Source organism: Rhinichthys klamathensis, unplaced genomic scaffold (assembly GCF_029890125.1).
Source record: "Rhinichthys klamathensis goyatoka isolate OS25496 unplaced genomic scaffold, OSU_Roscu_1.1 h1tg000613l_1, whole genome shotgun sequence".
NCBI classification, from domain to species: Eukaryota; Metazoa; Chordata; class Actinopteri; order Cypriniformes; family Leuciscidae; genus Rhinichthys; species Rhinichthys klamathensis.
In genome coordinates, this window is record NW_026607066.1 from 961,845 (window position 1) to 973,444 (window position 11,600).

An 11,600-nucleotide genomic window follows, 5' to 3' on the forward strand; every position below is an offset into this window, starting at 1 on the left:
ATTCCTGATGGCCTCTTTCCCTTTTACAATTTTTTTCAATTTTTGATTGTTTTAAGTAATCCGCTTTGAAATGATCTGTTAGGTGGGTGTAGTATAATTGCTTAGTGGTTCTTGGCTGGTTGTCATATTGAAGTATATGTGGCCCACGCTAAGCTTGGGTTAATTGGGGTCAAGGATGCTGATTTCTCACAGACAGAGATGGCACATTGGCCAGAGTAAGAAGATTATACTTGTTGTTTGACTAATTCAAAATATGGCTGCTTTCATAACGGCATTTCATAATGCTGAAAAAGCGACCATATGGGAATTGGTATTAAAAATGAAAACAAAGAAAAATGGATGAAATTCAGTCCAGTGATATGCATAAAAAGGATGAAGAGTAAAATAATACTAATTGTTAGGAATCATAAAGAGGCTTATTGATCATTTTTGTTATTTATTTGTTATAAGAACAGATCAAATTTTTAAGAATTTCTCAGTTTGAAATTGTGTTAAGATACATGTATATTAATTAAACTATTAATCAAATGTTAATTCAAATTTAGTTGTTTAATATATTTGTCAATTTTGTCAATTTGGAAACATATTTAAATACATTTCAGTGGTGAAATTTACTTGCAAGTGGTTTGTTGCAATATCATGTAATATTCATGAGATTTGAGACGATGGAGATTTTTAAGAAGGTCATATTCCAGATACAAACTGCCTGAGAGGCAAATCGCTTGCCAGTGGACGGATGAAGTTTGTTAAGTTCAGGATAGAGGACCAGAGAGGGGGATAGAAAGGGAGAGGGATGGAGGGGGGAGAGAAAATTAATTTATTTCACTCTGCCAGCCTGCCAGTTCTTGAAAGAACAGCTGAGGAGAGGAGGATTAAGGCAGCTGTGCTTAACGTGAGGGCTCATCTGTCAGATTGGGGCGGAGCACATAGATCATTGATTAAAAAAAGCCATCTCCAAATCCAGCGCTTCACTGATACCGCCGTCCTGCCCCGGCTCTTCAGTGTGTGTGCGTGCGTATGCATGCGTGTCTGAGTGCCAGCAGAGAGACTCAGATACACAGCAGATTACACACGTCAATTATACACTTAATCTGCTTCTGGAGGAGATTGTGGCCTACCCTCATTGATTAATTTGAAGTATTCCCGTTGACCTTGGCAGTTATCAGATCGACGAGATTGCACTTTACGGTGACGGACGGTTAATGCGGTTTAATCGCTCCACTGCTGGATACTGTGAGGAGCAAGTAGGGTTAGAGATACTGGGAAGCCGGGTGGGTTTTGACTGAGCTGCTGTTTGTGTTGCATTTCTCAGACCTGCAATACCACTTCACTGTCTGGGACACTTGACCCAAGTGAACAGTTTAATCAACTTTAGCAATCTATGGCCTAAGAAAAACAGAAACAAATTAGTTAAGAGGAAACTAGATAGTAAAAAAAAAAATACTAATGAATTTTTTTTATTGTCCTTGTGTATTTAAAAAATAAAAATTGTGTTTTGTGTTTTTGCATTTGTGAGAAAAGCAAAAACACGAAACATTGTTTTTTTTTTGGAATGTTATACATGTTTTCTTAGAGAATTTTAAACCTTTTTATCCACTTTTCCCCCTTCGCTCCCTTTGTTTTTATCCTTGATTATGATATTCAGAACAACAACAATCAAAAAACGTGTTTTTGTTTAATGTATTTACGTATTTCATTCCAGCCTCCGATTGCATTTAGAAAATCATGCGATATGGGAGGTGGATGCACTCTTTTTGTTTTTCTCCCCAGTTAATCCTTTTATTTTAGAGGTAAACCAATTGAAAAAGGAGCTTTAGATGAATAATCTGAACGCTAGTAGGTCAGTATGAAAAAAAAAAAGACTAAAAGGGACCCAACAGGTCCTTTCACAGATACTGTTCAAAACACATTAAAGGGGTTTGGCTCTTTCAGAATGCAGGGCAGATGTTAGCGGTTCAGGTTTCTGATAATTACAGAGGCCGAGATGCTTCTTTTGTCGCTTAATGTGAACCGAGGCTGATTTAAATAAATCCGCAGCAACAACACTAACGGTTAGAGATTTAAGCAAAGTAAACGTAACGCAGCAGAAGTTTATTCGGGCGCCATGGCTCTCAACTGGCTCTATTAGCCGTCTATTGGCTCTCTCTCCGTCTCTCGCTCTCCCCGTGACATATAAGTGAGGTATGGTGGCATTTGTTTGATTAACTTGTCTGACAAAAGTGACATCTGCTAGCGGGTTCATGTATACGAGAGGCTCAGCGCGGGTCCGCCTTTGTACATCTGTCAGCACAGAGGCAGGGGAAAAGGGTGAAAAGAAACAAATTGGTCCCAAAAAGCAGCCCATTCACCTTCTGCGCTCCCCCCTCCGCCCCCCTCCCACCCCTTAGCCATTCAGGTGCACCGCGGGGCTCTCAAGTGCTCGCTGGTTTATTCCATTTCGTTCCCCCCATTGAGGCTGAACCCCACAAGTGTTATGCTCCTCATTCCTGCTCGGCTCAATCCTCCCCTAAGCGTTCCTTTGTGAGCAGAATGGCTCACTTTGCCCTGGGACCAAACTCTCTCTCTCTCCCGTTCCTTTTTTTTTATCCCTCACCCCTTTTTCTTCATTGTGTGTTTACTCAATGACACGATCACAGGCTGTAATTCCCGCCGTTTAGTTCATCTCGACGAGCTCCTTCTTTCAGAGCCAGTTTTTATAAAGAAGGGCCCTGTTTGGACACTGTTGTGCACAAGCGCCGGTTTCAATAGCAGAAATGCATTCTCTGCAATTATACTTTTTGATCGGCTGATTCGTTTTGCACCCGCCCAAAAAAGTCGCTCGACACGCCGTTCCGTTTAGTGGCGTATTGCTTCGTTCGCAAACACAAAACTGCATTAGAGACACTTAAAAGTGTAGCAGAGCTTGCACAGAAACAGTAAGGGCTTGTTCCACTTAAGGATCCGGTGAGGCGTGCAAATCCAGAGCAGGGTTCTCTTTGTATCCACAACACAATCGTGAGCAGTTTGAAGCCCTTTTTGCTTGCTGAGCCTGAAACTTTATTTTCAATCCCACCATTCAGAAGCACCTATTTCTGGAGAGAAAGAGCGAGAGAAAGAGAGAGAGCGCACTAACGCAGCAGTGCATCGGAGGACCATGTTTAGGGTCGTGTATTTGCTACACAACATTTTTTCCATGAGGCCGTGGGGTCCTACGGTGGAGAGATAGTGAACGCCGGGAGGCGTGGGGTCACCGGTGTGAGTTACCATGGTAATTGAGTTCAGTCATCAATGGACCTCCTCTCAGGAGGGATGAGGCGAACAATAACGGGCCGGTGGCGACTGTGAACAGCAAGCAGGTAGGATTACCCCAGGCTTTTGTCCTAAGTGCATAATGTCTTGTAGTCCGATTTAAAGACTCCTCAGTCCCCAGGGCCTCCCTCTCTGGCCCGGCAAGGTGCCCGATTCTCTTGCCTGGCCGGCGAGAAGGACGAGTGCCCTACGACCTGCTGGCCTGAGAGAGAGAGAGAGAGAGAGAGAGACGGCTCTATTAAGCGCAGACAAAGATGCAAAGAGTACTGGGAGAAAGGTTGGAGGTTCGATTTTTGTGTGTTTTTTGTTTGGGGTATTCTCTCGCTTTTTGATTTGCAAGAAACGGAGAGGACAGGGAGCACGGGGGAGGCACCGCGGAGTCGCTCTCGTTCTGTTTTCATCTCCACCAGCCTGCCGCTTTGCATTAACATCAGCGCTAGCAACCATCATCATTCCATCCCTACTGCTAATTGCAGACACAGCTGGGTCCCAGCAGGAGCGCTTCTGAAACAGCCTAGGCCTCCGAGACCAGGCTGAGTGGCGCACACACATATTTGCAGAGCCACTACCACCAGCAAGGGCAGAAAGAGGCAGAGTCACAGGTTGCTTGTAATCCCCCATTACCCCCCACCGTGCCCTCGCCCCCTCCTCGGCATTCCTGCTTTTGTAAGAGTGTGTTTTTTCTAATCCAAACTCAGCCCTTACCAGCTCTTTCTTCCTCCTGGCCCTCACGTAGGAGCCGCTAGCCTTCAGGTGCTTCAGGATTCGATAAAAGCGAGTCACGAGTGTGTGTGTGTGTCTGCGACGGGGGTGGATGGGTGTGCAACCTTACACTGAATTCTGTTTGTTGCCCCCCTGCTAGGCGCTATGGCTTCCTGTAACATGTCAAAGACGAGAGTGTGAACGCAAGCTTAGGAGCGCGGCTTGTGCATGTGCGTGGTGTGGCAGGGGCAGGAGGTCGCTCAGCCTTTCAGCGCTCCCTGCTAGAGGTGTGGGGGCCCTGCAGATGTTCATGTGTGTTGTATCGGTACCCATAACGTACGCGTCCAACACACACGTGCGTGTACACGCAGCCCTCACGCTTTCCAATATCAGATGGAACTCGTTAGATGATCACAGATTTTTTTTTTTTCCTTTCTCTCCCATATCCGCTTCTTTCATTATGCATTCAGAGTCATGATACTCCTGTTTTGGCTCGCAGCTATTGCCAGCTTCCCGCTGCTCAATATCCAAAAAGTGCCACAGTACATAATACACTCTCAGAGAGTCTTCTGTTTCTCTGCTGACAGCAGAACAATGTCCCACTGCCAGCACTGTTCATTTCACAACCAAGACCATAGTCAGAGGACACGGACTGGTTGAGACTCTCACGATTTCAAAATGTCGTTTTTCTTTAAATGCGCAACTATTTCGGCCTTGTGTGTCATTTGATTTGTCGTCTGATTTGGTGCTCACAGCGGGGGCTATAAAGTGGAACGCAACCAAATTATTTTTTTAAGCATTTTCATTTATTACATGTTGATTGTGATATTAAGTCAACTTATAGTTTGCTGGAAATGTGTTGGGTTCTTTCAGCAGTTACATGTTATTCCAAACCTGTATGACTACATTTCTTCTTTGGAACACAAAAGAAGATATTTTGAAAAATGTTTTGTCCATGTAATAAAAGTCAACATGGTCCAGTGTTGTTTTGGACCCCATTGACTTTAATTGTAAAGACAAAACCAGTTTTCATTCTTCAAAACATTCTTAAGAATATTCCAAACAGACTTCTCCTGTGCTCCAGAGAAGAAATAAAGTCATACAGCTATAGAATGTTGAGTAAATGATGACAGAATTAATTTGTGGGTGAAATATTCCTTTAAAATTGTGAAGGCCAGAGAGGTCACACTATTATAGGAACAAATGTAGGAGATACAGAGTGAGTATGAGAGAAAGACTGAGTGTGAGAGAGAGCAGTTGCTCCAGGTCTGGCCTCCCTGTGGGGGTCCATCGCGGCCCGGCTGCCCGATCTTTCACAGGCACAGAGCACCAGCCCTCACAGAGCAACACCAAGCTCTGATTCACTGCAGGGACGAGCCACTAACCTCAGCCGCTTAGTTTGAATCCTTAAACGCCCATCTGATTATTTACTATGTACACACCTTAGCAGCATCAATTTTAACAGCATACCACTTAAACACCAATGATTTGCGTTCAAGTAGCTTTCAACGTATAACTGGTGGAACCAATGGAACCAATGACTTAGCAAATTGTGTAATGTTTACTACTTGAGGCGTTTGACAAGTCGAGAGTGCACTTTTTTAGACTATCACCAGCAGAAGCCTAATGCTTTTTCCAAACTGAGGGTGCCAAGTTGATTTTGAGTGTAAATTCCTCAAAAATGTCCCCAAAAAGTATTTGTGTTTTTGATAATTAAGCTGCAAGAGCATTCTATAGCAGAAATCATGTCTAAATTTGGTTCATCCAGTGGAGTCGCATGATTTTCTTAAAACAAACGATTATTTATCCACCTTAATACTGTCAAGTGTGCTGCAGTTACCCACGACCCATCTCCCGTGTCTCCGGCTCGATTTGCTCAGCTTCTAAGCCGTTGAGACTCAGTCAGTTCAGATTACCATCAGACCAGCTCGATCATAACTAATCAATTAGACTTCAAATGAGATCCTCCCCACGGTCCAACATCTGCAGCCCAAAAGATAAGTGCACTGGCTATTTAGAAGGTGCTTTGAGTTCAGTGAGTAGAAATGGAGCGCAAAACGCAGAGGCTATGAGAAAGGAAGAGTCGTAAAAGTAAGACCCTGAGCCACGGTTACATTAGCGAGCTTATTGCGACTGCGGTAAAGACAACATGTCTGCTGGGAATGATGGATGTTTCTCCCTCAATGTGACAGAAAGTGCCACAGTTTGAAGCGCAGGCTAAGGGCAGGATTGTGGCTGCTTTAACATGGGCAACATCTCTCATGATCAGTGTCCAAAAGCAGAACAGGAGACAGCTGATGGGATCCCAAACTGTCAATTAAGAGTTCCTGGGTGGAGCTGTGGAGACAGGGAGATGGGGTGAGGATCATGACTGTGACAGAAGGACTTCCTCCAAGGCAGAGCTTGTTGGGTTCTCTTTTTTGTCACCATTTTCCTCTCAGTGCCTCTGAACACTCTATTCTACTGGTCATTTTCCTCCATATCCATCTACAAGTGGAAGTAGTACTTGACGCTATATTTAGCTGAAGAAAACTATATCCTATTTATATGCTACTGATCAAAAGTGTGGATTAATGATTTTTTAAAATGTTTTTGAAAGAGGTTTCTTATGCTCCCCAAGGCTGCATTTATTTGATCAAAAAATACAGTAAAAACTCCAATATTATAAAATATTATTACAAATTTAAATATCTGTTTTCCACTTGAATTTATTTTAAAATGTAATTTATTCCTGTGATGGCAAAACCTGAATTTTCAGCATCAATTATTCCAGTTTTCAGTGTCAAGAGATCATTTTAATACGCTGATTTGGTGCTCAGTAAACATTTTGAATGGTAGTATATCATACATATATATATACATAGAAGAAAAAAATGTTTAATATATGTTTTTTAAGCACCAAATTATCATATTAGAAGGATTTCTGAAGGATCGTGTGACACTGAAGATTGGAGTAATGATGCTGTAAATTCAGCTTTGCCATCACAGGAATAAATTACATTTTAAAATATATTCAAGTGGAAAATAGTACAATATTACTGTATTTTTTATCAAATAAATGTAGCCTTGGTAAGCGTAAAAGATTTCTTTCAAAAACAAAAAAATTATGAAATAATTAAAAACATTTGACCCATTGTGTATATATAAAGCATTCTGCTTTATAGGTTGTCAGTCTGATTGTTGGAAAAAATTGTACTAGATCAGGTTGGTGAGTATTTTTAGATCTTGTACTTAAAGGATTTTCATTCACATAATCTTTCTCTGTTGATACAAATCTACTGCCTACACTTTGGCTTTGTGTTGTGTTGTGTTTTTGTAAATGTGTATTCATTATGTTTGTGTGTGGCAGCATTTATATGTGTGTCTGTCTTTGCTGGAGAACAATGTATTTGTATTTCAGCAATGGTACACCAGCACAATGAATCTCCTGGGCACCTGGCTGATAGACCGTATGGACCTGCAGTTGCATCTATATCAGCTGAAAATCCTCATCAGAATTGTAAAGGTAAAAACATCATTGCATCATTGACCACTAAAGTAGGTATAGGTGGGCATGTGAATTAAATGCAGAACAGTTTTAGATTCAAAACTGCCCAAACATGTGCAGGAAGTAATCATAGCAGAATATTTGCACCAAATGTACTTGTAAAAGCATGTTATAAAAATATGCACATATCGACCAATCAGAGCCAGACTACAGAGGTGGATCAGCCAAGTGAAGGCAGTCTTCCTCTTCAGCCTCCGCTTGTGCTTGATTTTTCAGCAAAATCAACAGGATTTTGTAGTATGGCATTTTACACATTTATTTATGTGCATTCATATGGTGTGTGTGTGTGTGTGTACGTGCATGTGTCTCACAGACCTAAGTGAAGGGACGAACTAGATCTGGCATTTATTTAGTATCCAGCTCAGATTAGATTTAGTACTGGATGAAGACCTCATTGTTGTGGTTTTCCTCATCTATAGTACACAACAGCACCAGAATAGAAATAGGGTATGAAATAGGATCTTAAAAGGGTCTTTTTAACCATGTTACCAAAATCATTTATACAAAATAAAATAATAAATACAAAATTAAATGAAAACTATGGGTTGCAAATACATCCTAAATTAAAGTATCGCTTAGTTGGGGTTAGCTAGTTTGGGATTAATGTTGGTTGGTTGTTCTATTTTAAATAAATGCTGTTCTTTCAAACTTTATTTTCATCAAAGAATCCTCACATGTTCACAAGAAAATTAAGCAGCACAACTGCTTACAACATTGATAATAAGAAATGTTTCTTGAGCACCAAGTCAGCATATTAGAATGATTTCTGAAGGATCATGTGACACTGAATACTGGAGTAATGCTGAAAATTCCATCACAGGAAAATGCATCACAGGAATAAATCACATTTTAAAATATATACAAAACAATACATATCATTTCAAAGCAGCTTTACAGAAAAAAATGCATGTTCAATTTAGAATAATCTGTTATCAGAGGTAACTATGTCAAGTAATGTCCATATATCATAAATGTACAGTTCTAAGACAATACAAATCATGCAGTTAGCTAATATCATGTATTCATTTAGGCAAAAACAATGATCACATTAAAGCAATTATTATAAACTATGATCATAATGGTTACAATACATAGATTCAGAGCTGGCATCTTCTGAAGTCCTCTCAGGGGTTGGTGTCATCTCTTCACAGGTGTTAGGTCATCTGAAATCTTCGTAAGAGGCTGGATCCAAACTACAGCTGGCGTACTCTCTAGATGTAGGGCCTTACATGTCAGTAGCAGTACTTTGTAATCAAATTTCATAGGTAACCAGTGGAGAGATGATAAAATTGTGTTATTTGTGTTATTTGATCATATTTTCTTGACCTGGTAAGAACTCTAGCTGCTGCATTTTGGACTGACTGTAGTTTGTTTATTGAGGATACAGGACAACCACCTAGTGCGTTACTGTAATCTAGTCTAGAGGTCAAAAATGCATGAACTAGCTTTTCTGCATCAGAAATACATAACATGTTCCGTTGCTTAGCAATGTTTCTGAGGCTGTTTTTGTAACATATGAAATATGATTATTGAAAGACAAGTTGCGGTCTAATATAACACCCAGTTCTTTAACTGTAGAGGATGAAGTAACTGCAGGCTACATCCTTCAAGATGCTAATTGTATTCTAAGAGATTCTGTGTACAGGTTGTTGGTCCAATAAGTAATACCTCAGTCTTATCTGTATTTAATAGAAGAAAATTACTGATCATCCAATTTTTTTAATTTTAACACACTCTGTCGACTTGGATAATTTTATCTGGTCGTGATAAAATAAATAACAGTATCATCGGCATAACAGTGGAAACTAATTCCATGTTTTCTAATAATATTGCCAAAAGGCAGCACGTTCAAAATAGCAGAGGTCCTAAAACAGACCCTTGCTGCACTCCACAATTTACTGACGTTAACTTGGATAATTCCCTGTTTAAATAAACAAAATGGTAACGGTCAGATATGTACAATCCAAACCACCCCAATGCCTGTGTAATTTTGTAATCTATCTAAGAGTATTTTATGATCTATAATGTCGAACGCAACATTAAGATCAAGTAAAACTAGTATTGCGATTTAACCTTGGTCAGAAGCTAGAAGTAAGTCATTTGTAATTTTAAACGAGCGCAGTTCCTGAGTTATGATGGGGCCTGAATCCTGACTGAAATTTTTCATAGATATTATTATTGTTTTTGCAGGAAGGAGCACAATTGAGCGGACACAACTTTTTCTAGCATTTTAGACATAAATGGAAGGTTTGAAATGGGTCTGTAATTTCCCAATTTGTTTGGATTTAGTTGTGATTTCTTAATGAGAGGCTTAATAACTGCCAGCTTGAATGGTCCTGAGACATGACCTAGAAATAGAGACGAGTTAATAATATTGAGAAGAGGCTCTTCTGCTACAGGTAACAACTCTTATAGTAATTCAGTGGGTTTTGGGTCTAATAAACATCTTGTTGGTTTAGATGCAATGATACGTTTATTTAGCTCCTCCTGTCCTATAGTTGTAAAGCACTGCAATTGTTCTCGAGGGACATTACTTAAGGCTGAATTTTAAAACACTGTCAATGGTTGTACATTTACAACTGAATTTCAGATGCTTTCGATTTTCTCAGTGAATAAATTCATAAAGTCATACTAGTAAACTGTGATGGAATATTCAGTTCAGGTGCCGTCCGTTTATTTGTTATTCTAGCCACTGTACTAAATAAAAAAACTTCGATTGTTTTGGTTATTTTCGGAGTTTGCAGAGATGCTCTGCCCTGGTTAGAGCTTTTATAGCAGGACATACTGTCTGTTTGTTCTAGGTTACGAGTTTCTCTCTTGAGAGCGTGAGTAATACTGTTGTACCATGGTGCAGGACTTTTCTCTTTAACCTTTTTTAATCTGATGGGTGCAATAGTTTCTAATGTACTAGATAAGATAGCGTTACTGTTTTACTGTATTTTTGATCACATAAATTTAGACTTGGGAAGCAAAAGAAGCTTCTTTCAAAAACGTTAAAAAAAATTATATTGACCCAAAACTTTTGAACGATAATGTGCATTTCACCAAAAATTTAAGAAAATATCTGCTTGATCATTTCAGTAACCATAATAGGGCTGAAAGTTGTCCTTTATGAAAGCAGTCAACACTGCAATTTACAATTTAGTTTTATGTTAGATAATAGTTTAAAAGTGGTGTGCCATATTTATGAAATGGGACAAAAATAAAATGTATCCCACATTTCGGTTGAAAGGAGAAGCAAGCTAGATTCACTTTGTTTCCCCATAACTATTCCCTCAATCCTGTCTGTTTTTGCAGAAAAAGTATCGTGATTTCCGACTACAAGGTGTATTGGACTCTACTCTGAACAGCAAGATGTATGAGACGGTGAGAAACAGGCTGATTCTAGAAGAGGCTACAGCGTCTGTAAGAGAGGGAGGGATGCAAGGCATATCCATGAAGGACAGCGATGAGGAAGATGACTAGATCCTGCTGGAAACAATTAGGTGTGGACAATTCGGCCTAAAATGATGCATGTACACCACTGTCCATCACCCGTACATGTCCGGATGTTGTTAACGTCATGGTCTATGACAGACAAGGGACCATCTTCAATCAAATAAAAATACAAATATATGAATCTCTATTCAGATGACAAAAATAAAAGCGTATATTAACCTAAACATAAAATTAATTGAGGGTTTTTGGGGGGAAAGATAAGCAAAAATGTCTGAAAATCATACCTAAATGTTTCTAAGCAATATGGAGTACCATTTGTAAACAATGTTGTGTGAGATGGTAAGGAATAATGCTCGTCGTGTCCCTGTTCAATGCAAATCCATATGGCGCTTCTTAAACGTATTGTAAATACATTCATGTTATATAATTGTGCATAGACCTCTTACTTGTTTCTTTTGGAGTGTAGGCCAACTGACATGATTGTATTAACTTGTTCAGATGTTTGTATATTCAGCTCACTTTAACAACAAACCACAATGTGTTTTACACCCAAAATGTTTTGAGACCTTTTTTTATTGAGTTGGTTATGGTGATTTGTATGTAGCTGTATTTTAGAGATGCAATA

General features: G+C 39.8%; 1 protein-coding gene across 20 annotated transcripts in view; it reads left to right on the forward strand.

Annotated features, from left to right (window-relative positions):
• The window catches only part of cadpsa (Ca2+-dependent activator protein for secretion a), a 150,186-nt gene extending 138,592 nt beyond the window's left edge, over positions 1–11,594 (forward strand). For all 20 annotated transcript variants that reach the window (XM_056240811.1, XM_056240815.1, XM_056240816.1 and 17 more), the window contains 2 exons: positions 7,391–7,495; positions 10,835–11,594. In XM_056240811.1, the coding sequence (XP_056096786.1) occupies positions 7,391–7,495; positions 10,835–11,002 (273 nt within the window). In that variant the 3' untranslated portion in view covers positions 11,003–11,594. The remainder of the gene's footprint in view (positions 1–7,390; positions 7,496–10,834) is intronic.
• The last annotated feature ends 6 nt before the right edge of the window (positions 11,595–11,600 follow it).